Source organism: Marmota marmota, unplaced genomic scaffold (assembly GCF_001458135.2).
Source record: "Marmota marmota marmota unplaced genomic scaffold, marMar, whole genome shotgun sequence".
In the NCBI taxonomy this organism is placed as follows: Eukaryota; Metazoa; Chordata; class Mammalia; order Rodentia; family Sciuridae; genus Marmota; species Marmota marmota.
Window position 1 is genome coordinate 11,124,143 of NW_026000249.1, and position 27,315 is coordinate 11,151,457.

At 37.2% G+C, this 27,315-nt stretch overlaps 2 protein-coding genes across 2 annotated transcripts in view; both read left to right on the forward strand.

Annotated features, from left to right (window-relative positions):
* The window catches only part of Mbtps2 (membrane bound transcription factor peptidase, site 2), a 36,911-nt gene that overhangs the window by 1,039 nt on the left and 8,557 nt on the right, over positions 1-27,315 (forward strand). Inside the window, exons 2-7 of the mRNA XM_015488077.2 lie at positions 2,369-2,517; positions 4,272-4,491; positions 9,473-9,576; positions 11,537-11,664; positions 24,895-25,013; positions 26,860-27,040. Of these exons, the coding sequence (XP_015343563.1) occupies positions 2,369-2,517; positions 4,272-4,491; positions 9,473-9,576; positions 11,537-11,664; positions 24,895-25,013; positions 26,860-27,040 (901 nt within the window). The remainder of the gene's footprint in view (positions 1-2,368; positions 2,518-4,271; positions 4,492-9,472; positions 9,577-11,536; positions 11,665-24,894; positions 25,014-26,859; positions 27,041-27,315) is intronic.
* On the forward strand, positions 15,279-17,730 carry Yy2 (YY2 transcription factor). Its single transcript, XM_015488078.2, has one exon. It carries the CDS (start codon positions 15,765-15,767, stop codon positions 16,896-16,898), a length of 1,134 nt encoding a protein of 377 aa, XP_015343564.1. The 5' UTR covers positions 15,279-15,764; the 3' UTR covers positions 16,899-17,730.

Below are 27,315 nucleotides of genomic sequence, written 5' to 3' on the forward strand. Positions count from 1 at the left end.
TTGGGGGGGGGGGTGAGGGTAGCTATATGTGGAATAAGATCATATATGTTCTCAATGGTTTAATAAAAACACCAATTATGAACAGGAAAACCTTTATGTAATGAATACTGTTTTAAATAGAATGCTGTAGTATTGTGTGTCTTAGATATAACAATAAAATGAAGTGATGCTTGTTCGTCATTATTTTTAAACTTGCCAAGTGCAAGAGATTATACACGTAGTTCTTAGGAGAGCTGGGTGCTGCCACTTCCTAACCATTTTGACTGGGCAAATTACTACCTGTGCCACAGTTTCTCATCTTTAAATAGGAATAATAATAGGAAGGATCTCTTGAGATTATAGAGAGGAATATGTTAGTACATCCACATAAAGGCTTGTTATACAACCTAAGGTGTAAGGACCCCACCTCAAAAAATAAAAGGACTGGGGAGGTAGCTCAGTGGTAAAGCACCCCTGGGGTTCAATCCCCAGTATCGCGTACACACACACACACACACACACACAAAGTCAAATCTATACAGTCTTTCATCAAGTGTATGAGGTGATCAGGATGTCTCTTTAATTTCAGTAACAGCCCTCAGCTCCCTAAGAGTATTAATTCTCAATCAAAAGACCTAATGACTCATTCAGAGTGTCTGCCTAGGGAATAGAGAGACCTTAACTTCAGGAGCTTGTACCTTCAGCTTCTCTGCTTCTAGCTTGATCTGCTATTCCACCCTTAGTTGTTTTTTGTTTTGTTTTAGCATTTTTTGCAGTACATATCTGCTGGAGGGGTATGTCACTCTCCTTTTAAAGTCTTGGAAAACTAAGAGGTTTTAAAAGCTACCCAACGACTGAGATGAGAAAACCTTAGATATGTAGATTCAGACTCAGGTCACTTTTTAATCACTGTGATAGGGCTGAAATAACCTTCTAGGACAAATAAGCCTCACATAGGTGAGCATCAGTTATATCTACTTACAGTCCTTATTATAATTGTCAGATATATAACATAGCCTTATGTTATCTATAATCCTGTATTAGTCAAGTACTTCAAACTCTCCTAAATATAAAACTATTGTAGCTGTGTATAAGCAACTATTCCCACAACCCCCAGAGAATTTAAGAGATGTTACTGAGACCAAGATGGCTTTAGGTAAGTTCTGTACTTTTACATGTTGGAAGTTGGCCTAACTTAGGGTTTCTCAGAAGATAGAAAGCACAGATTATAGCTGAGCATGGTAGCACATGTTTCTAACTGCAGCTACTTAGGAGGCTAAGGCAGGAAGATCACATACTTGAGGACAGCCTGGGCCTGTCTCAAAGCAGAAAATTAAAAAAAGGGTTGGAGATCTACCTAAGTGATAAAGGACCTCCGGATTCAATCCCCAGTGTAGCAAAAAGGAAATTAAAAAGAAGGAAAGCACTGATTCCAACTAACCTATCCTTTGTGTTGAATTGATTGTAACATAAGGCCTCTTTCCTTTCTGTGGTAAAAAGGAAACCTGTGCTGTCCAATATGGTAGTTATTGACCACATGTGACTATTAAGCATTTGACATGGAGCCATTCTGAATAGAGATGTGCTGTAAGTTTAAAGTTAATACCAGATTTCAAACAAAGTCAAAACCAGTATCTCAATATTTTATTATATTCATTACATGTTGAAATGATATCTCAGATATTTGGGGTTAAAATACATGCTAATTAATCACTTTTTGATTATTTAAAATTTGAAATATAATTTAAATTTATATGTTGTTAACATTTGTGGCTCACATTATATTTCTGTTGGACAATACCATTCTAAGCAGAGGTCAGCAAACTTCTTCTATAAAAGATTTTAGTCTTTGTGGGCAACACAGTCTATCTGTCATATATTCCTGTTTGTTGTTGGTTTTTAAAATCCCTTAAAAGTGCAAAAACTAGGCTGGGTGCAGTGGCGCACACCTGAAATCCCAGCAGCTCATGAGGCTGAGTCAGGAGGATCACAAGTTTGAGACCAGCCTCAGCAACTTAGCGAGGTGCTAAGCAACTCAGTGAGACCCTGTCTCTAAATAAAATACAAAATAGGGCTGGGGATTTGGCTCAGTGGTCGAGTGCCCCTGAGTTCAATCCCCAGTACCAAAAAAAGTGCAAAAACTATTCTTAGTTCACAAGCTATACTAATACAGGTTGTAAGCCATATTTGGTTTGTGGGCCATGATTTGCCAGACCCTAACTTCAGCAGCTCAAACCTTTAATACTCTGAAGAATAAACAGAAAGCTTTAAAAGACATTTGAGCAGTTCAGCATTGTGATTTCTTATAGAAAATACTTTTTTCACTTCTTATATGTTATAAATTGTTCTTCAAAATTAAGTGATATGAATTTTTTTCTTTCTCTTATAGTCATCTGTCTATTTTAAACATTCTTATGAAGACTGGCTGGAAAACAATGGATTGAGCATCTCCCCTTTTCACATAAGATGGCAAACTGCAGTTTTCAATCGTGCCTTTTATAGTTGGGGACGGCGGAAAGCAAGGATGCTTTACCAGTGGTACTCTTCATCTTCTCTTTTTGATTTAAATTAGTCATGTTCATGAGGAATAGCTTGTTAAATTAGCCATTTCCATCATATTTTTGATCTACCAAGTTTTTGAATATTGGCAGTAGAAAATTTTTCTAGTTTTTAATAACTTTATAGGATTGTATCATTGTGCTTTTACATACATTAAAAATCATGGTTGTGCTGGGCATAGTGGCAAACGCCTGTAACCCCAGCAGCTCAGGAGGCTGAGAAAGGAGGATGTAGACTTCAAAGCCAGCCTCAGCAACTGTGAGGCACTAACCAACTCAGTGAGGCCCTGTCTCTAAATAAAATATAAAATAGGGCTGGGGATGTGGCTTAGTGGTTGAGTGCCCCTGAGTTCAATCTCTAGTACACACACACACACGCACACACACACACACACAGTCATGGTTGTACAACTATAATGCACCAATAAAAAATGTGGGGGAAAAATTGTGTTTTATGGTTTGGGTTTACAATGATCTCTAGGATACCCCAGATCCTGACAGGTTCTTAGTTGAGGGAAGGTGGGGTTGGAGGGTGGTCTGAATTCCTTTTTGTTAAAAATATAGCTCCAGATAGATTACAGCTAAATATAAACAATTAAATCATCAAAGAGTTAACAGAAAATGCAACTAATGCTAATCAAAATATACAGTAGAACAAAGGAAATAATAAGAGCAGAAATTAGTGAAATAGAAAGTATACAATAAAGAAAATTGGCAAAGCCAAATTTTGGTTCTTTGAAAGGATTAATAAAAGTAACTAATCAAGAAAAGAAAAAAAAACACAAACTCAAAGTCAGAATTGAAAAGAGGATGTTACTACAGATTCTGTAGACAAAAAAGAGACTATTAGGAACAAGTCTACACTTATAAATTTGACAGTTTAGATGAAATGAACCAGTTCCTTGAAAAACACAACTTATCAGAAAGTTAAAAAATAAGCTGGTTGTGGTAGCACACACCTATAATTCCCAGCAACTTGGGAGGCTGAGGCAAGAGGATCTCAAGTTTTAGGCCAGGCTCAGCAATTTATCGAGGCCCTCAGCAACTCGGCTACTCAGCAAGACTCTGTCTCTAAAATTTAAAAAGGCAGGTGGTGCACCTGGGAATATGGCTCAGTGGTTAAACACCCCTGGGTTCAATATTTGGTACAAATAAATAAAATAAAAACATTAGGATGGGCTCAGTGGTTAAGTGCCCCTGGGTTTAATCCCTGGTACCAAAAGAAAAAAAAGAAAATGGAACATATTATTCTCCACTATAGCACAGTAACTTCTAATTATTAAAAAAGTAGAAGAAAATGAACTATTAAATCTTCCCATATTAATATTTAGACTAGTTTATCTCAAAGTAAAGCTAAAATACAATGCAGACAAAAATAAGTGAAAAACAATGGTATATAATGCCAAGAGTTGTCCTAACTATGTTCAAATAAGATCAAAATAGAGCTGTGTAAATGAGCAAATACCATGAGAGGAACCCGACTAATTTTTTTTAATTGGGATCAACACTGAGCCTCTCTGGGTACCAGGAAATTATAAATTATTATAACTGCTTAAAGAAATTAGCGCCAGTGCTAGAGTCAAGTATTTGAAGTTCAGAGAGGAAAACGAGACAGAGTTGTTGAACATTTAGCCATTATTTTAAAGCTATGAAGTGTGGTTGGGCAGTGAATTTGTTAGTGCGCAGATTGTGAAGAGTTGTACATTTATATGATTTTTTTTTTCATCTTGACAGGTTCAATTTTGGAATGGTCTTTGGTGTAATTGCCATGTTTAGCTCTTTTTTTCTTCTTGGAAAAACATTGATGCAGACTTTGGCACAGATGATGGCTGACTCTCCCTCTTCTTCTTCCTCTTCTTCCTCCTCCTCCTCTTCCTCTTCTTCTTCTTCCTCTTCTTCCTCCTCTTCCTCCTCTTCCTCTGCTCTTCACAATGAACAGGTGTTACAAGTTGTGGTAAGTACCTTCTTTTTGTTTTAAATAACTATTGAAATGTAGATACAAGATTTCTTTCTGGCTAGTATACCTAGTATCCATAATATAAACATGAAAATAAAAGCCTTAAAATTTTTCAAATTACTTGCTTAAATAAAAAATACTGGGGACTGGGGTTGTGGCTCAGTGGAAGAGCCTAGCATGTGTGAGGCACTAAGCAATTCAGTGAGACCCTGTCTCTAAATAAAATACAAAATAGGGCTGGGGATGTGGCTCAGTGGTCGAGTGCCCCTGAGTTCAATCCCCAGTACCCGCCAAAAAAAAGTATAGCCAGGCGCATGGCATGGACCTGTAATCCTGGTGGCCTAGGAAGCTGAGGCAGGAGGATCGCGAATTTGAGACCAGCCTTAGCAACTTAGCGAGGTGCTAAGCAACTTAGTGAGACCCTGTCTCTAAATAAAATACAAAAAAAAAAAAAAAGGCTGAGGATGTGGGTGAATGGTTAAGTGCTCCTGAGTTCATTTCCTGGTACCAAAAAAAAAAAAAAAAAGTATAATACTGGGATTGTGAGTGTTACTCAGTGGTAGACTGCTTGTGGGCATGTGTGAGACCCTAGGTACAATCCCTACCACCACCACCACACACAAGAAAAGAGGTATAACACCTTTCCAAATAGTCACTGTGATTCTTGATGTAAAGAATAATGTGCTGAATTGTACTCCTTTGACTGTAATCTATTTACAATAATTCTCACATTAAAGAACATGTGTATACCTATACCTACCATTCCATGGTAAGCCCTCTACCAACTGAACCATATCCCCAGTCCCCCCCCCCTTTTTAAGCAGAACTGGGGATTGCACAACCCAGGTCCTCAGGCATGCTAGGCAAGCACTGTGCCATCGTGCTACATCCCCAGCCCTAGTTGGTTCACTTTTATTTCACATTTTTAAATTTATAGTTCCCATTCCATGAAGCATGGATATTAAGTTTTTAATCATGTTTTGTTAATGGAATATACTGTTTAAGAGTCAGTGACAGTTATATTTGCAGACTGGGTTTTGAACCCAGAGGTGCTCTACCACTGACCTACATCCCTAGCTTTTTACATTAAGTTGCCCAGGCTGGTCTCAATCTTGCGATCCTCCTGCTTCAGCCTCCTAAAATTAGCTGGGATTATAGTTATGCCAACCATGCCCAGTTCCTCTTTCTATTTTTTTTAACTCATTTCTTTGTGATCTCTGCTAGGCTCAGTAATTATGGGAAGATTTAGAAGTCATTTATAGAGAATGATAAATAGTCAGTTTTTTTCTTAGAAGTAAAAACTATTCACCGGGTGAAGCACTAGAAAAGTATAGCTAGGCCCTATTTACGTGGGGGACAGAAATCCAATCCTGGCAGAACTTTTAGAAGGATAGCTTTTATGATTGCACTACAGTTGAACATCATATAAGGTGCTGTGGGAACAGTATAGGAATGCAAGGTGAGCCTGGCACTGGGAAAAGAATAAAAAGACAATCTTAACAGAATAATGAGAAGAGTTCACATTGACTGGGAAAGGAAGATAGAAATTGGGCATCTCAGTAATGAAACAATGTAACATAGGAGGGAATAATCATAGTAATAATAAGACCTAGTTAACATTCAGCGCTTCCTGTGTGAGCTTTCTGTACCTTTTTTATTTTACTCTTGTGATTATCCAGAGGTAACTGTTGGTGTTCTCCCTGACTTACCGATGAAAAAAATCAAGGCACAGAGATAGTGATTCTACCTGTGGTCACAGCTAGTAAATAATAGGTCCATCATCACTGACCTTAGAGCCAACACACATTATGTTGTATTCCTCTGGAGGACAGATATTTCAAGAAAGTATAAATAATATTGACCTATATCTATGAATTATATGGTGGAAGAATGGGTAGGAGGGTCAGCAAGAGAACAGGACAATGCAGGAGATAAGATGGGAAATATAGGTAGGGTCTAGGTTAGGAAGGACCATTCTAGGAAGTTTTAGTTTTACCTATACATAATAGATATGTGCAAAATGGAGCAAAGTTGGCTAAACTAAAGATAGGGAGACCATTTAAGAAGGCTATTAGAAATGATGAAGATCTAAACTAAATTAGTGGTATAGGAAAAGGAAGAGATGGATTCAAGTTATCTTTTGGAGTGCAGTGTTTAGACTTAGTGGCAGATTGAATGTGAGGTTAGAGGAAGAAGGAATAGTTCATGATGACTCTCAGGTTACCTGACTGGTTATTGCTCACCAAAAAGAGGATAGGATGGAAAGAAACTGATGGAGAAAACACAGATGTATCTACCTTCTAGATTTTGAATGACAAAATGTTGTGTAGAGAAGAAATTGTTTCTTCTTTCTGATTTTCAGTTTATTCTAGTTTTCACAAAAATATTCATTCTATTAGGCAAACTGTGCTTTGGAACCATTAAGTTAGCAGCCAGCTCAGGAGGCTGAGGCAGGAAGGTTGTAAGTTCAAAGCCAGCCTGGGCAACTCAGTAAAATCCTATTTCAAAATTAAAAAATAAGGGGCTGAGTGTGTAGGTCAGTGGTAGAGTGACCCTCAGTTGAATCCCTAGTCCCTACCCCTCACATACACACAAAGAAGTCAGCAAACCTGTAGTCCACCATGCCTATTTATGTGTAATTAAGGACATTATGTCTGATGGGTGCAGTGGCACACGCCTGTACTCCCAGCAGCTTGGGAGGCTGAGGCAGGAGGATTGCAAGTTCAAAGTCAGCTTCAGTGTATAGAGTATAGTGAGGCCACAAGCAACTTAATAAGACTCTGTCTCAAATTTTTGAAAAAGGGCTAGGTATGTGTCTCACTGGTTAAGTGTCCCTGGGTTTAATCTATGGTACCCCAAAAAAAGAAAAAAAAAAAGAATTTTTGTCTCCTGAGTTTGATATAAGCCATTGTAGCTTAAAGAACATACATTCAGTTTACTGTTTACTCTAAAATTCAGTTTACTCTAAAATTCCCTACACACCATGTTCAGTATTAATTCCTCAAACCCTGGCACTCTTGTGTTATTGAGAGTATTCTGTATTCAGTATTCTGATACAGCTAATACCCTGTGTGATCACAGCAAACAGATGGGCCATTTTGTACTGTTGCCAGCAAATAAGACCTACCATCTGTTGGTATAGTCACACACTAAAATTCTTACCTTATCTCACTTATTATTACATCCAGAAGACAATAAAGAGAAGGAACAAATATCCTATTAGATCAGGCTTACTGGTTTATTTGAAAGGAAGGTAAGGCAACCTGGATATTTTGTGAGATAGAGGATATGAGAGTGAATCTTTTTTTTTTTTTTTGGTACCAGGATTGAACTCTCAACCACTGAGTCACATCCCCAGCCCTTTTTAAAAAATATTTTTAGTTATAGATGGACACAATACCTTTATTTTATTTGTTTGTTTTTATGTGGTACTAAGCCTCACACATGCTAAGCAAGTAAGTGTTCTGCCACTGAGCCACAACCCCAGCCCCTCAGCACCCCCCGCCCTTTTTTTAAAAGACAGGGCCTCACTAAGTTCCTGAGTCTGGCTTTGAACTCATGATCCTCTTGCCTTCACCTCAGGAGCCGCTGAGATTACAGATGTGTGCCACAGCACTTGGCCATAGTACATAAATTTAGAGAAGGGTCAGAGAAAACTAAACAACAGAATTGAACAGACAGACCTTTAACAACATGAGACTGGAGCAAGTATGTTGAAAAGGGATATTGATATTTGTGAGAAAAAAGTAGCTCAATAGGGTCAAGTAAAGAGCACTTCAGATAATGAGATATTATGCATACATTACGAATGATGATGAAACGGATTTTATAACCAGAGAAAGGAGGCATGGAATTATTGGAATTTGGAAAATGATCAAAGCAGCATTCTGTGAATCTCCTCTTCATTTAATAAAGGAGGCTTAAAAGTGAAACTCCTGGGGCTGGGATTGTGGCTCAGTGGTAGAGGGCTCGCCTAGCACGGGCCGGACCTGGGTTCGATCCTCAGCACCACATAAAAATAAAGGCATTGTGTTGTATCCATCTACACCTAAAAAATAAATATTTAAAAAAAAGTGAAACTCCTCTGGAGCTGTGGATATAGCTCAGTGACAGAGCACTTGTCAAGCATGCGCAAAGCCCTAGGTTCAATCCCCAGTACAAAAAAAAAAAAAAAAAAACNTATATACTTGTGTGTGTGTGTGTGTGTGTGTGTATCTTTTTGGTACTATTTTCTGACCAATATAATTGACAAACTGAATAGAAGCAATGAAGGGCATTGTTTTCCCATGCTGATCAGATGTTTTATTACACTAGCTTTCATTATCAGCTGTCCTATAATTTAAGAATATTAAAATGAAACTCACTAATTTGGGGCAAGGGCAGGTGTTCTGAATCACTCCACATAAGTACTTAAAACCATACAGTAACAATTCAGAGGAAGGATTTATAATTTTTTAAGGACTATAAATTTTAACAAATATCCTCAAATCAAGTATCCAGCCTTTGAGGATGGATCAACTGCTGCCTCCTTCACTGTCACTCTGTACTCCCTGCCACTATGCTGGGCTCTCTCATGGTGAGCTCTTCAGGAAGCTGAAGTTGCAAATTTTTTTTTTTTTTTTGTGATGCGGGGGGGATTGAACCCAGGGCCTGTGTGCATGCGAGGCAAGCACTCTACCAACTGAGCTATATCCCAGCCCCAATAAAGTTCCAACTTTTTAACCTAGTGTCTCCTTTTCACTTTGTATTGGTGCTGTGCTTGTTCCAGACAAACTGCCAATTCAGAAACTGACTGGTGTTTCTGCTTTTAATTATGGTATAGATGAGTGAATCATTAATGTTCATGTTATCTTTAGTGTACAGAACATGCAGTTTGGATGTCTAAGCTTTAATACACAGTGAATATCATTATCTCTTGGTGCCCAAGCTCCCTTGCACCTCCAGCTGACAGTTACTGCCATGTTGTGTCTATGAACAGGTTCCTGGAATAAATTTACCTGTCAATCAACTGACCTATTTCTTCGCTGCAGTTCTCATTAGCGGTGTTGTACATGAAATTGGACATGGAATAGCAGCTATTAGGTAATGATATTTATCTTTGTTCTTTTCTACTACATGCAAAGAAGCTTTTCATTTAGGAGGGTTAGTTACTAAAATCTGCTGTATTTAATAACTATTAGTCTTTCTCTGGAAATTGCCCAGTGCATATCCCTCATGTATTACTTTGAGGTAGCTTCTTTTTTCTAGAAAAGATTAATATATTGATGAATGTGCATATCTATAATTTGTGTCTTTCTGCCTTTTGCTGGCATGGTTGTGGCTTCATGGTGCTTCAAGGTTTTTCATCCCATCTTGAAAGCTAATGTTTCTGTTTGTCATTGGGTTAGAATGATAACCATTGCACTCAATCTCCCTCACACACCTTGCTACTTTCTTTTTTTTTTTTTAAGTTGTCAATGGACCTTTATTTTATTTATTCATATGTGGTGCTGAGAATCAAACCCAGTGCCTCAAACATGCTAGGCAAGAATTCTACCATTGAGCTACAACCCCAGCCCCCACCTTGGTACTTTCTTTGGCTTATTAGCTGAAATAATTTCCTGCATCTGGTCATGTGCAGTATTGGCTAGAGTAAGAAAACTAAAAATGCTGATTTAACAAATATCATAGCCTATCTAGAAACTCAAGTGGAAGATAAGAAGAGGATGAAACCTAGGACTTCCTTTGAGAATCATGTCTTGGTAGTCTTTAATACCCAAGTATAATCATTCTAATTATACCTGAGTAATTAAAAGCCTACTAAAATTATAAAATCACGATGGAGCCAGGCATGATGTTGCACACTTGTAAACCCAGCAGTTCAGATCACAAGTTCAAAGCCACCTCAGCAACTTAGCTAGACCTTGTTTCTAAATAAAAAATAAAAAGGGGCTGGGAATGTGGCTTAATGATTAAGCCTAATGATTAGCCCTAGGTTCAATCCCTGGTGCCAAAAACAACAAAAATCATAGTGGAAAGAAGGTACATCACAACTTCCTTGTCACCCTGCTGATAATTACTGCTATAACCAAGCATGCTCACAGGAATGTGTTTCATCCTTTTGAGTATGTAGCCGAGAGAAAAGGCAAACTACTATTTAGAGGAAATAACTTGATTGCTTCTTATTATTGTCCAGTTGCTTATGAACTAGAGTCTGTTGGCAATAAATCCTCATCTTGACAGAACATACACTGTTGCAAAGATGTGCATGGTAGTGATTTAAAGGGCAATTAACTTTTATTTTAACTCTCACCTTTGCTTTTATTTTGCAGTCTTTTAGGGTTTACATATAGAGGTGTTGTTAACAACTTAATAGTATAACTTGGGTAATTAATTTTTTAATAAAATCTCAATTGCCAACAAAAGTAAATTGTATTGTCTTATATATTTAGTATTGACAGCACAATATATTAGGGTGCTGCTTTTCTTTTAGAGTAGCTGTTTGGTCTTATGAGACTATTAGTATAATGCTTATTTTAGAAAATAAAGTGATAAAAATAGTTCTCTTAAGGACAATCTGAGCATTATATATTTTCAAAAATATTTAACATTACCTCAATAGGAATAAGTCTCCCCTGCTATTTGTAATAGCTAAGATAATTAGAATTATTTGATAATTTACTTGAATTATATATTCTTCTGTGTCTTTCTCTAAAAATAGTTCATAGGAAACCATAAAAATTATTATCATTTAATTTCTCAGCAATAACCATCTGTTTATATATATGTCTAATTTCAATTATTATTCAGCATAATGAAGTTGTTAGTCTATATCAGAATGCTCTCTGTTTTATAATTTTTAATTTCTTAGACAGCCAAATATATACTACACTATTCTAAAATCATGATTATATATTGTATCAACACAGTTTTTTAGATTCCAGGGACTTGGTTTTCAAATCAAAATTTGAAATTAGAGTGATTTTTTTTTAAATTACATAAATTATTAATATGACAAATGCAATAGTATTAGTAAATTCCTTTTTCTCTTGTGATTTCTTAGGGAACAAGTTCGATTTAATGGCTTTGGGATTTTTCTCTTCATAATTTATCCTGGAGCATTTGTGGATCTGTTCACTACCCATCTGCAACTTATATCACCAGTTCAGCAGCTAAGGATATTTTGTGCAGGTAACAGACGACTTTTTCTTTTTTTTTTTAACATTCATCTGTGGTTTTTGTTTTAGTTTTCTATGGTTAGTGGTTTTATTGAAAGTACTGACATCAAAAATTACATCTTTTGGTTAATAAACTCAGCTTATAAGGCTACCTTAAAAGTAGTACAATAAAATAATTTATAATTATTTCTTTAAGACCAACTGAAAGAACACAAATGGTTAAAATTTAAAAAACAAAACACAGAAGAAAGCTTTGTTTTTACTGACGCAAAAAATGACCAAGGGATGGGGATATAGCTCAGTTGCAGAGCACCTACCTAGCATGTACTAGTTCCTGTGATCCCCAGCACTACAAAATAAAAGAAAAACAGAGCCTGCAAACTATGAAGAATGTTACTTCAGCTGAAATACAGGGCAATTTGCTCAATCAAAAGAGAACTTGAAGAATCAACCAAGAGATAAAGGAATTCAGAAATGGAGAAGAGATAGCACTCAAGGATGGGGAGGATGGATAATGACTTCTAACATTGTCAGAGTTCAGAGAAACAGAATCACTTGGAGATATACAGCTACATAGGAAGAAATTCTGGGATACATAGATCCATCTGAGTTAAATTAGTATATGACAAATTCATCACAATTCTGCATCTCTTTAAAAGGAATAACTGAAGCTAAGCAAGAGTGTAATTATAATTCTTTTTTTTTTTTTTTTTTTGGAGTGGGATACCAGGGATTGAACTCAGGGCCACTCAACCACTGGGCTACATCCACAGCCCTATTTTGTATTTTACTTAGAGACAGGGTCTCATTGAATTGCTTAGTGCCTCACTTTTGCTGAGACTGGCTTTGAACTTGCAATCCTTGAACAGACTGTGACTATACAAGTGTCCAAAAAAAATTGGAGGTGAGGAAAGTAAAAACAGGAAGTCTAAGTACTAATGTTCTCAACTTCATCATAGTGGAAAGAGAGTCTACCTGAAGTTGATAAATCAGAAATAGAGGCTTGACTGTACCACTTAAATGTAAACACTACAAGATCTAAAGACACACATAAAACTTTCAAATTACAATAGTGAAAGCATGAAACAGGTCAACAAAACTGATATCATCAAAAGATAAAATAAGCTGGGTGTCTCAGGAGACTGAGGCAGGATTCCAAAGCCAGCCTCAGCAAAAGTGAGGCACTAAGCAACTCAGTGAGACCCTGCCTCTAAATAAAATACAAAATAGGGCTAGGAATATGGCCCAGTGGTCAAGTGCCCCTGAGTTCAATCCCCAGTACCAAAAAAAAAAAAAAACAACCAGAGCTGGGAATGTAGCTCAGTTGGTAGAGTGTTTGCCTTGCATGCACAAGGCCTCTGGGTTCTAATCCCCAGAACCACACACACAAAATAAATAGTGCCAGACAGCCAGAAGAATGAGAAATTATACTCCATTATATGTGATGTATCCAAAGTGCATTAAGTGAGGCATAGGAATCACTTAGTAATAATGAAGAATATAAGATAATATGAAAACATAATAGTGGGGCTGAGGGTATAGCATTGGCTTAGCATGCAGAAGCCTTGAGTCCAATACACAATACAACAAGGGAGAAAAAAGAAAAGAAAGAAAGAAAGAGAAAAATAAAACAATAGGGGCTCGGGATGTGGCTCAAGTGGTAGCGTGTTCACCTGGCATGCGTGAGGCACTGGGTTCAATCCTCAGCACCACATAAAAATAAAATAAAGATATTGTGTCCACCAAAAACTAAAAAATAAGCATTTAAAAAATAAAATAAACAATAGTTATGAATCTTGTTGTATGAAGTAACAAACCATCAAAACTTAGAACAAAAAAAATGGAAAAGGCTCAAGGAGAAACAAATTTAATAAAGATATTCATCTTTCAACACATAATGATAAGTATAAGAAAGACAAGCTATGGAAGCTCAAATTAGTAAAATAGGCAAATCAAATTCTATAACATAAACACAGAAGACAATTTACTTTCAAGTGCCCATGAAATTAAAAAAAAAAAAGACCATGTATTAGTTCACAAAAAAGTCTTCAATAAATTACCAAAATAATAGTAGGAACTTAAGTTCCTAAATTAAAACAAAATTTAGAATTTTGTTTTAATCACATGTTGGATCAACTTAAAACCAGAATTGCAGTATAAAAATGATGATAATTAAATCATTTTACCAGAATAAGTTGTGAAGTTTTGCTAAAAGTTTGCCATAAGGAAAATTCACTATCTTAGGTGATTATTATGCAATTAGAAATGGAAATAAATAAGTTAAATATTCAACTTGAGTATGAAGAGCTGGGGTGTAGCTTGGTGGTAGAGCACTTGCCTAGCATGGATAAAGCCCTGAGTTCAATCCTTGGTACCGAAAAAAAGGAAAAAAAAATGAAGAGTAGGAAAAGAGCTATAAAATAGTTTTTAGAATGAAGAAGTAATAAGAATATAGGGTCTGGGGCTGTAGCCCAGTGGCTGAATGCTTGCCTACACATATGAGGCACTGGGTTCTATTCTTAGCATAAAAATAAGCAAATAAAATAAAAGCCTATCCATCTACAACTACAAAACAATTTTTGAAAAAGAATAGAGGCAGAAAACAATGGAAAAAATAAAATTAGAACTTAAATCTAAGAGTTATTTGAAGGAAAAAAAGATTAAATGATGGGAGGAAGCATCTATAGACAGAATTAGTCAGTATGGGAATTGACAGGTAATGCAGAGAAAATTAAAACAAAGTTGATGAAGAATGCCCCTATAAAATTCACAGGTAGAATTCTTTAATTTTTTGTGTTACCATGGATTGAGCCCAGGGTTGCTTAACCTCTGTAGCCCTTTTTAGTATTTTATTTAGAGACAGGGTCTCACTAATTTTCTTAGGCCCATGCTAAGTTGCTGAGGCTGGCTTTGAACGTGCAATCCTCCTGCCTTAGCCTCCCCAGGCACTGGGATTACAGGCATGCACCACCACTCCGGGCTCTTTCAAATCTTGAATGTATAGATTTTCTTTTCTTTTTTCTTTGGACCAGGGATTGAACTCAGAGGCACTTAACCACTGAGCCATATCCCCAGCCCTTTTTATTTTTTGTTTTGAGACAGGGTCTCACTAAGTTGCTGAGGCTAGCCTTGAACTTGTTTTCCTCCTGCCTCCCTCTTCCAAGTTGCTGGAATAACAGGCTTGTGCCACTGCCCCAGCAAAACTGAGACTTTTTTAAAGTCAATATACCAATGATATATCTTTCGTGTATAGAAAATTTATAAGCATATGGCCTATCTCAAGAATGCAAGGATGGCTCATCATTAGGAAATCTATTTGACTGTAGTAAATATTTTTCATCATTAGGGGAAAAACTTTCCTCATCTCAGAAGATACTGACAGTGTTTAACAAAATTCAAAATCTGTTTATAGTTTGTAAAATACTAAAAGTAGGAATAACTGTATATTTCATACTGGTTTAACATTTAGAAGCATTTCTATTAAAGGACAAGACAACGAATCCCACTATCAACTATTGTTGGTACTATTAAATGTTGATCTGTAAATGTGGATCAGTGTAATTAAATTAGAGGAAATAAAGAAGCTTAAATATTAAAAATGAGTGGCTTTTCTTTTTCCCCCAGATACTTAATTATAAGCCTGGTTGGGGGGGGGGGTTACAAAATCAACTGAAATGCAGAAAAATTCAGTAAGGATCTGGACAGCAAAATTAATGTTCAAACAACAGTAGCGGGGCAAGAAAGCCGGACGTTCAATGCGAACACGCGAGCACAAGCACGTGGGTATAGAGGAGCACGTGGGCATTGACGTGAGTATAGACGTGGGCACACGATTGCTCAGTGGCCGGAAGTGCCTGCGTGTGGTGCCCAGGCGCATGCGCTTGGTGTTCCCAGAAAAACGAGCGTCTTCTGACTCAACCGCCTGTAATTTGCCTTAGAGCCCACGCTTTCTTCAAGCACACACGCTTTCCAAGCTCGTGCCTTCCTCTGCAGTTCGTGCTTTTGTACCTGAACCTGCGTTCTCCTTGGTTCTCCGCCATCTCCTGGCCTGTACCAGCTGCGCCTGGCCTGTACCAGCTGCGGAGTAGCTGAGACCACTGCAAAGTCTCTGCCATGTCTTCAGACAGCGTTATCTACATTACCACAGAAAATTTGGAGATGCCTGTAGATGTTGTAGAACTGCACCAGATTAATGTGGAAACGGTTCCTTTGGAGACTATGGCCGTGCAAACCATTGAAGTGTACGAGGATATTAGCGGTAATTGGGTCCACGGTGGCCACAACCACCCACCGCTAATTGCACTTCAGCCTCTGGTCACTCCCACTGTCAGCCACGGAGAACACGATCAGGAAATGATCATGGTGCAGACCCTAGAGGAGGTGGTGGGTTACTGTGATGCAGACAACCTGCTAGCCAACAATGAGCTCGAGGGCGAAGTGGTTGACCCAGTCGGCGGTGAAGATGTCAGTTTCCAGCAGACCCTAGCATCTCTTTCTGGCTCCACCATGTCCTCAGCCTGTGGTCACAGTGGTGGGAAGCACACCAGCCAGAGTGGCAAGCACAGCAGCAAGAATGCCAGCAGTGAGGCCAAGGTAGGAAACGGCAGCTCTGAACTGGGCAGTAAGAAGTGGGAACAGAAGCAGGTGCAGATGAAAACCCTGGAGGGAGAGTTCTCTGTCACTATGTGGCCCTCAGTTGACAAAGGAAACCAGGGGACAGAGGTTCAAGGACAGACTGAAAACTCACCTCCTGATTATTCTGAGTACATGACAGGGAAGAAACTTCCTCCCGAAGGAATACCAGGTATTGACCTCTCTGATCCCAAGCAGCTGGCAGAATTTACCAGAATGAAGCCAAAAAAACCCAAAGAAGATGGCCCAAGAAACATCGCTTGCCCTCATAAAGGCTGCGTGAAGATGTTCAGGGATAATTCTGCTATGAGAAAACATCTGCACACCCACGGTCCCCGAGTCCACGTATGTGCAGAATGCGGCAAAGCTTTCGTTGAGAGCTCCAAATTAAAGCGACATCAGTTGGTTCACACTGGAGAGAAGCCCTTTCAGTGCACCTTTGAAGGCTGCAGAAAGCGGTTTTCTCTGGATTTCAACTTGCGCACCCATGTACGAATCCACACTGGAGACAGGCCCTACGTGTGCCCTTTTGATGGCTGTAATAAGAAGTTTGCTCAATCAACTAACCTGAAGTCGCATATCTTAACGCATGCCAAGAACAAGACCAGCCAGTGAAAAAAGATCCTTCCCCAATTCGGGAAGTATCTTCCACTGGTATGGTTGAGAGTATGTCTGCCCTTTGTTGTTTGAGGGAAAAAAGGTGTTTTCCAAGAAAAAAAGGAAAATGTATCCTGAATATGCAAGGTCATGTTTTGATAGAATAGTTAAAGTTAAAATATTTCTGAAAAAGCAAATTTTATGTAGCATAATATTGTTAAAATGCACTCACTGCCTTGTTCTGTAATGATATTTCTGTGAAGTTTTTTCCCTACAGGAGAATGATTGATGAGCCTGACATCAAAGGACAGCTTGTTCAAGCTGAGTTAGAGACTTTTGTCATTCTTAAAAATATGAAGTTCACTTATTGCCTATATTTTAAATTTTTATTTTCCAAATGTTCATCTTTATACTCTTAGAAATATGTTTGGGAATACTGTTTTGATTTTTTTTTTTTTTTTTTGGAGGTGAACAAGTTTGAGTGCAGAGGTTTTCTTTAAAAGAATGAACATTTACATACTTAGGTATTTTCCTGCTGAAGAAAAGTAACTTTTATTTGCTGTCTTAATTTTGGTTTTATTCTTTGATGTTAATACATTTTGCATAACTAAGCTGCATTGAATTGAATGACATTGAACATTAGATGATTTGGTAGTATTAGTCAGTTTGAGCCTATTTTGGTCAATTTTATTTTCCAAAAAATATTACCAAATGTTATCATCCAGTGTGATTTCTTTGCTTGTTAGAGTAGTGCTCAGATGGAGAATATATTGTTTGCATATTGATTTTCAACACGTTATATACATCCTGTGTAATAGAAAAAAGCAAAAATAAAATAGCTGTTCTAAAAGAAGGGAAATAAAGCTTGTCTGTATAAATACAGTGTCTAGGAAATGTAGGAAAAGTGAAGGGTGCTACTGGTGTCTGATGGGTATAGGGATAGAATACTGCTAAATGTCCTATAGTGCATAGGACAATCCCCCACGACAAAGAATTATCCTGCTGAAATGCCTGCAGTACCAGTGTTAAGAAACCTGTTCTAGACAGTCAAAGTTGTAACAGTTTTCGTGTGTGCTTATAGACAAATCATTAATGGATGAGAAGGTTAGAAAGAAATTTGTTCCACCATTCCCATTGTCACTTAAGCTATCGTAGACAAATTCAGAATCTAGAGGGGTGATAACGGTACTAGGCTGCATGCCTGGCAAGAAATAGGAGACCACCTGTAGAGTCAAGGAATCTATGCAGCTGTGTGCCCTTACCTTCATTCCTTTTGTTCATGCCTTGTTTCTTTGACTAGTATTAGCACCATGGGGTTGGGAGTGGGGGTGGGGAGGAAGATGGATAAAGGGATAGGTGTGCAGCAGGGGCATGAGGGGGGCATGAGGGGGGCATGAGGGGGTCATGGGGAGAAAAAGGAGTCACAGAGAGGGAGGGGGAGCCCGTGGAGCCGTGGGGGAGGGCACGCACCCGCAGTATTCCGAATTGGTTTTCCCAGAGTGAATTGAAGAAATTAGAGGGTTTTTTGTTTTACTTTTGTTAATAAAGCTATGAAAGCTGTATAATAAAACACATGTGAGTATCTTTTGTAATCTTAAAGTGGAAAAGACTACAAAGGAACCCACTGACCATGCCAAAACTTAAAATGCCTATAAATGCAAAACTACAAAACGAGCCAAAGAAACTCAGAGGAGAAAATTATAATACCTATTACAAAGGACTAAATTCCTCTATTTATATTTTATAAGTAATAATGTATGCAAATTAGGTTTTTAAAGGAGAGCGCTTAGCAAGTGACCAAGGATGTACGCAGGCATTGGATAGAAATATGCAGCTCTCTGAAGAAATATGAATAGCCTTATAGAATGTGTAGGATCTTTCATGAGACACAGCATCAAGCCAGGTGTGGTGGCGCATGCCTGTAATCAAGCTCAGGATTCGGAGGCAGGAAGATTGCAAATTCAAAACCAGCCTTAGCAATTTAGCAAAGCCCTGAGCAATTTAACAAGGCCCTGTCTCAAAAAAATAAAAAGGTTGGGGATATAGCTCCCTGTTTAACTGCCCCTGGGTTCAAACCCCAGTACCAAAATAAAATAGAAATCAAGACAGATTTCATTTTTCACCCAGCAGATTGTATCAAAGACTAAATTTAATGATAGTATCCACTCTATTCAGAGGGAAGAGAAACTTCAAATATAGGAACGTAAATTAATGTAAATTTGTTGAAGGTCAATTTTATTTCACATACTTTTTTGATCCAACAATTCCATTTCTAGATAATTTTCTATCTCCTTACGGATATGTGCTTAATTAGATGCATAATAAAAGCAAACCTGTTGCCAGGCACTGTAGTGTGTGCCTGTAATCCCAGCATTTCTGTAATCCCAGCTGCTCATCCCAGCAGCTTGTGAGGCTGAGGCAGGAGGATCAGGAGTTCAAAGCCAGCCTCAGCAACAGTGAGGTGCTAAGCAACTCAGTAAGACCCTCTCTCTAAATAAAATACAAAATAGGGCTGGGGATGTGGCTCAATGGTTGAGTGCCCCTGAGTTCAATCCTCGGTACCAAAACGGGGTGGGGGTTAGTCATGACTAAATATGGGAAAAGGTCTAAAATATAGTATAATACCTAATGTAATACCATTGCTAGGGTTTTTTGTTTGTTTATGTTGCTGGGGATCAAACCCAGTGCCTAGCACATATCAGACAGCTGCTCTACCACTGAGCACACCCCCAGCCCACCTTTGGTGTTTTTAAGGATGTATCTGTATATAATAGAAGATATCATTTACCCCATAAATTCTAGACCAGACTTACTCTGGATATTTCTAGAATTAACCACTTAGAAAACTTTTTAAAACAATTTGCAATGTGCACATGGTAAATGGAACATGTGTTTACTAGGTATCTACCTGCTTTAATAACTAAAATAACAGTGACCTAAATTATCATAAAATTTTCCAAATATAAACAGTTCATTGTTGATATGATGATTCTGTGATTTGGCAGACTTTTGGGCTCTTCCTGTCTTGTGAGCTTTTCTATTCCCAGCATTCATCTTCTTTGTCACAGACTCAAGTCCAACTCCATCATAGTACATTCCAGCGCAGAGTTGTTCCTGTTACTTCCACTTATACTAATAATGCACCTACCCTGGTTCTAATAATTCCTCTATCCTGTCGATGAGAAAAACTGTTATGGAAAAAGGGAAGACTGTATATAGGAGGAGAGTGTGCTAGTGAATGCTTAACTCCTGGCTCTGGAGGGTAGGGTGGGAAACCCTGATACTAGCATTTGCTGGTTTCTATGGTGTAAATGCTCCCACCATGATCAGTTTCAAGCGACTGACCTACAGTTTCTGAAGAAGGAATTGGAAAGAAATGTACACAATTGACCTGGCAAGCTGGTAGGAACAGTTCTACCACACCAATGAGTTCATGTAATTATCTCTGCCACAGGATAAGGTATAAGTCCTAAGAGAAAAAAATGAGTTTTTTTATTGGTTGTTCAAAACATTACAATGCTCTTGACATATCATATTTCATACATTTGATTCAAGTGGGTTATGAACTCCCATTTTTACCACGTGAACAGATTGCAGAATCACATTGGTTACACATCCACGTTTATACATACTGCCATACTAGTGTCTGTTGTATTTTGCTGCCTTTCCTATCCCCTTCCTATCCCCCCCTCCCCTCCCCTCCCATCTTCTCTCTCTACCCCATCTACTGTAATTCATTTCTCTCTCTTGTTTTTTTCCCCTTTCCCCTCACATCCTCTTATATGTAATTTTGTATAACAATGAGGGTCTCCTTCCATTTCCATGCAATTCCCCTTCTCTCTCCCTTTCCCTCCCACCTCTTGTCCCTGTCTAATGGTAATCTTCTCATGCTCTTCCTCCCTGTTCTGTTTTTTAAAAAACTATAAAACAGGGNTGGATAATAAATATATGCATAAAAATACATCACATACTTGCTGGTGTGGGCAGAGAAAATTTCAGGAGGGATAAAAGGAAAATGTTGAATATGTTTACTTTGTGATGTGGTGCTGGTAGGTAAAATAGGGTAAACTTTTTTTTTTTTTTGCAGTACTGGGGATTGAACCCAGGACCTCACATATGGTAGGCAAGCACTCTACATTCCCAACTAGGGCCAAAGAAAGTTATATGTCTCCAGCAATAATTGGGTCCACATATCTCCTTCAGAGTTTACTAATTGGCATAGGAGTAACTAGTCCTGCTATCTATCTACCTAACCCGTCACCTTGTCATTCCCAGTTGGAAGTTGTCAGCCTAGTGGAGAATGAGGTGGCTTTGCTCTGCCTTCTTTCCCAGGCAGAGGGATAAGGAGAGGTGGAAGGGGGGATATGCTCATCTTGCCATAAAATCAATAGAGGGCAAATTCAAAGATTTAGAATTATCTGTAAGAAGGGATTGATCAGAGCTGTGGTTGTGGCTCAGTGGTAGAGCACTTGCCTAGCATGTGTGAGGCACCGGGTCCGTTCCTCAGCACCACGTAAAAATAAATAAATAAAATAAAGGTCTGTCAACATCTAAAAAATATTTTTTAAAAAAAGGGATTAGTATCTCATTCCCTGCTAAATAGTTACTGATCTGTGGGCTCACCTTGCTGTTACCCAAAGTGGAAATGAGCAAGGGGGAATATACATAAATTACATACTGAGAGAGAGAGAGAGAGAGAGAGAGAGAGAGAGAGAACAGATTCGTGTGCACATAATGCCTAGCTTATTGATTTTAAACTTAATAATTTCATTGCTTCTAAAATGTCTTCCCACTTCCATGTAAAAAGTCCAGAATATTATTTATGGTAGTCTACTGAAGAATACTTAATTCTACTTTTGTAATGCTACTTTTAAAGCACTGCATGTGTAATAGCTACTGTTTTTGAAGTTTTTGTTTTGTTTTTGATACCAGGAATTGAGCCCAGAGTCTTTTAATAACTGAACCACATCACCATCTCTTTTTATTTTATTATTATTTTTTTAAATTTTGAAACAGGGTCTCACTATGTTGCTTAAAGTCTCACTAAATTACTGAGGCTGACTTTGAACTTGTAATCCTCTTGCCTCAGCCTCCTAAGCCACTGGGATTACAGGCATATGCCATCGTGCCCAGCTAATAGCTATTTTTTAAAGCAATGAAATACATACTGATTTTGAAAAGGAAAATCCAGTAGCCATATATCTGAAATTTGGTGAGGAAGAGAGATGAGATAGATGCTTCCTGAGCAAATTTTATAGGAAGGTGTTTAAATTTTGAACTAAAGTATAAAGAAATTTCAGAAGGGAGATTAAATAGTACCCGCTGTCCAATCCTAAGTGAAGAGCAAATTGCTTTTAAAAAGTTCTTGGAGCCGGGCATGGTGACACACTCCTGTAATCCCAGCAACTCTGGAGGCTGAGGCAGGAGGATCAGGAGTAAAAGCCAACCTCAGCAATTTAGCAAGACTCTGTCTTGAAATAAAAATAAAAAGGGCTACGGATATGGCTCAGTGGTTAAGTGCCCCTGGATTCAATTCCTGATACCAAAAACAAACAAACAAAAAAAAAAAGTTCTTGGGCTGAGGGTTTAGTGGTAGAGTGTTTGCCTAGCATGTGTGAATGTGTGAGCCCTGGGTTTGATTCCTAGCACTGCCAAACAAAACTAACTAACTAAACCTCTATGCCTTGCTGCTAAAAAATCACTTTAAATAATAAAGAAAGTTTGACTATTCTGGCTCTATAGTTAAATTTTTAAAAATCTTAAATATTGAAAATCTTGTTTTTATTTATATCAGCTAATTGAAAGTTATTTATGGGGTCAAGTAAAAATATTAGTGAATCTGGAAATGATAATGTAATTGTAGTAAGCAATGGTCTTGCTAGTCAGTTTATATTCCTTCAGATATAACTACTATGGATGATTCTAGGAATAATAATGTGAGTTGATTTTTTTTTACCTATTAAGTCATCTTGTGTCCTAAAAATCACTTAAAATCACTTCTGTGTGTTTGAGAATTGAAGTAGTTGTGTTTTATTGTTTCCAAACTATACTGAACACAAGTAGGGCTTGATTGAAGTAAACATTAGCCTCTTCAGTAATGATTACCAGCCTCAAGGCAATGGGTACCTTGCTGCTTTGATCACAGCAATAGATTTTCTTCTCCCTTGATCCATGATCTCAAACTTAAACCCTGGATCACCTATACTCATATTTTTCTATTTTTACCCTGATCTCATTGCTTAGTATATAAACCAATTCCATCTAAGCCCTGATGTTTCTTGTTTCATTAAAATCCTGAAGGAAGCAAGAGAAGACGTGCTATCACAACTATTTAACATTGTTCTAGAAGTTTTAGCCACTGCTACAAGACCAAAAGAGGGGCTGGGGATGTGGCTTAAGCGGTAACGCTCTTGCCTGGCATGCGCGGGGCGCTGGGTTCGATCCTCAGCACCACATAAAAATAAAATAAAGATGTTGTGTCCACCGGAAAAAAAAAAAAAAAGACCAAAACAGGTGGGATAGGGAGGAAATAAATTATCATTATTAGAAGAATTTAGAGACCATGCAATTCTATATGTAAAATTCATTTTGGTGGTTAAGAAGTAAATGAGTGTAGTGTTCCTGAAACAACCCAACAGCATCCTAGGAAGAAAAGATCCCATTCAGAGAATTATACACTGTACTAAAAAAAAGTTAACTTTTTTAAAGAAATATATAGGTCCAATATAGAGAAAACTACAGATCTTTAGTGAGAGATGTAAAAGATTTGAGTAAATGTAGATATGCCAAGATCATATGTTAGAAATACAGAATTGTGGATTCACTCCTAGTTATTGTAGTGGTATTAGAAATGCTATTCTGAATACTGTTTGGTGGTTGCAAAAATGATTCTCAAATTTTTCAGAAAGAATAAAGGAGAAATAACCAAAATAAACAAATTAAAATAAATTGAAGCTATTTACTTGCTAAATACTACAATATTATTACTACCAGTAATTATGACTGCTTTATCGTCACTTAAATAATCTGAACAGTGGAAAAGGGTGGAAAATTCAAAAGCAAATCAATGAATGGATGCAAGTATACTATAGGTGAAAAGTAACATTTAATTTAATGAGGAAAAAATATTAAACATTTGAATAAAATCATACTTATAAATCACAACAACATACACACAAAAATTCCAAATGATAAAAGACTTAAATGTCAAAACAAAACTATTTAAGACCATCTTTCTAAACAGAAAGAGTAATTACTTACATAATATTAGGGATAGGAAAAGTCTTCCTTTGAATGGCTGCAAATGTTGAATATATGATGGAAAAGATCAGCAGATCTGGCGGTGTAAATATTAGCTTTTTTTTTTTCCTGGTTGTTTTTTTTTTTTTTTCTGATAAATGCTTGACTGGTACACTACCACTGAGCTACATCCCCATCCCTAATTTTAGCTTTTTTTTTTTCTTTTTAAAAGAACCAGTTCCTTTATAAAGGTCTGTTGCTTTATAGTCTGTGACATGATATAAGATACATAACTAGTTGTTCCACCAAAATTACTCTTTGTAATAGTTCAATTCTTAAATGGAAACAATCCTTTTTTCTAAGTGCCACTTGGGATTTCATATCCTAGTTTGGCAAGATTTTTTTTTTAATTTTGTCATAACTTTCACTTGAATATATTTGAGATTTCCTTCAAATATCACAAATATGTTTAAATTAATGATGTATAGATTTTGTGAAGAGAATAGTAGAATATATTAGTTCTATTGGTATTAAATATACTAGCATGTGGTCTTTCTAATGTGATATTAACAAGCCCATTTTAGATATTGGTATCTGAATTGAAGGTAGCGTCTAACAGAACATTTGTCTGCTATATTAATCAATAGCTCTCTCTACTTCACAGCTTCTTCCGGTCACTTTACTAATTTATCAGAATACCTACATGTTGTAAAATCCAGCTACCTATGGCACTCTTGCCCCAGTTGAGCTTACTACTTTTTTTCTCTCTTTTCAGGTATCTGGCATAATTTTGTTCTTGCCCTCTTGGGTATTTTAGCTCTTGTTCTACTCCCGGTAATTCTCTTGCCATTTTACTACACTGGAGTTGGGGTGCTTATCACTGAAGTTGCTGAGGTAAATAATGGATTACTGGTACTTGGGGCACTCTTTCTCCAGATGATATGATCTAATACTTAGCATTTAATATCTGGCATTTTATTCAAGTTCTCATACACAGAATGCTCAGTTTCTTCTGAAGAAATTACTGCAGTTCTTTCAAATCTAAATATAATGTTGGGAAATACTTTCACTCACTTTTTCTTTCTTTCTTTTTCTCTTTCTCTCTCTCTCTTTGTTTCTCTCTGTCTTTTGCTTTATCTTTCTCTCTTTGTCTCTCTTCTTTGTCTCTCTCTTTCTCTCTTTATCTTTCTCTCTTTATCTCTTTCTTTGTCTCTCTCTCTTTCTCTCTCTTTCTTCCTTCCCTTCCTTTCTTTCCTCCCTTCCCTTCCCTTTCCTTCCTTCCTTCCTTCCTTTTTATTGTGACTTGAGGATTCAACCCAGGACACTCTACCACTGAACTATATCCCCAGCCCTATTTATTTATTTATTTAGAGACAGATTTTTACCAAATGGCCCAGATTTCTGATCCTCCTATCTTAGCCTTCTGAGTTGTTAGGATTATAGGTATGTGCCACCATGTCCAGCTCTTCTATTCTTTTAAGGTATTTTTTAAAATTATTTTTTAGTTGTAGTTGGACACAATACCTTTATTTTTATTTTTATGTGGTGCTGAGGATTGAACCCAGTACCTCACACATGCTAGGCAAGCACTCTACCACTGAGCCACAACCCCAGTCTAAAGATTTTTTTTTAATGTGTCTACTGCTGGGGTTTTGTTTGTTTTTTTGTTTGTTTGTTTGTTTGTTTTGCAGTACTGAAGATTGAACTCAGGAAAGCTCTACCACTAAGCTATATCCCTAGACCTTTTTATTTTGTATTTGGGGACAGGGTCTCGCTAAGTTGCAGAGACTGGCCTTGGACTTGTGATTCTTGTGCTTCAGCCTCTGAGTCACTTGGATTATAGGCATGCACTGCTAAACCAAACAGATATAAAGGTTTTATAATACTAATTTGAGTATCAAAAGGTTTTGCCTTTTAAAAATTCCATGGAAATTGTTTTGTTCTGAGTTACAAAGATAATATCAAGATTATCTATCTCCATGTATTTTGTTAATAAAATTAATTGTTTACATTTACTGTTAATTTTTATACCTCTGCTTTTGAGACAAATGTCATTTCTCCTAAGTAGTAAGAAAGATGAAACCTAAGCTATCCAGACAAAACATTTTATAGGAGTTTAAGTTAATATTTTCAACTTTGTATTTCATTCCCTTATACATGACTACTATAATTGCACCAGATCTTCTCTTCAGACATTTTTAAAGAGGAAAATTGCTTTTGTGAGCTTACCTGTTTATAGTGCTGATAGTATTGTCTGCATATTTGGGATTATATTTATATACGGACTTATAAAATTATATGTATTTTGAGAATATGGGAAAGTTTCTCCAAAATATGGTAAAAGCTGTGTGTGTGTGTGTGTATGTATGTGTGTGTGTATGAGAGAGAGAGAGAGAGAGAGAGAGAGAGAATATGAGGCTTGGTATTGAAACCAGGGCCTCACATATGCTAACAATTCACTCTCCCAGTCCTTTGTCATTTTAGTCTTAATGGTCAGCAAGTGGATTTTTTTTATTGTGACAAAGTCAAAATCTTGGAGACTTAGAGAAAGCAACTGTAATTTTTGGATTTTATTTAGGTAATTTTCTAGGACTATAGGTTTTAGATTCAAATCTGGATTATTTTCTGCATTTAAAAAATATTCTACTTAATTGACTTCATGTCTTTTACTATTGTTTGCTCAAACTAATCATAGCTTGTCTTCACATGTTGTCTGATTTGTTTTTTCCCTCTTCCCAAGGACTCTCCTGCCATTGGACCCAGAGGCCTTTTTGTGGGAGACCTTGTCACTCATCTACAGGACTGTCCTGTTACTAATGTGCAAGATTGGAATGAATGTCTAGATACTATCGCCTATGAACCCCAAATTGGTTATTGTATAAGTGCCTCAACTTTACAACAGTTAAGCTTCCCAGTTAGAGGTATGTGTATTTTGTCAGTGAAATATAATGCTTTGAACACAACTACCTTCTATTCACTAATCCTTAGACCATGTCTATAGATTTATTCTCTTCTAATATTTTTAAAGCAAGTCAGCAAAATAAACAAGCCCAAACTAAGCATTATTCTTGGTAAACTGGATACTAAATATATGTTTCCTTTATTGTATATTATTGTTGAACTTCTAATTTATAATATCATATTTGATTTTTTTTAGGGGAGGGGTACCAGGGATTGAGCTCAGGGGCACTCAACC

Coding starts and splice junctions, on each gene's coding strand:
- Yy2 (XM_015488078.2), top strand. CDS start 15,765: ATGTCTTCAGACAGCGTTATCTACATTACCACAGAAAATTTGGAGATG.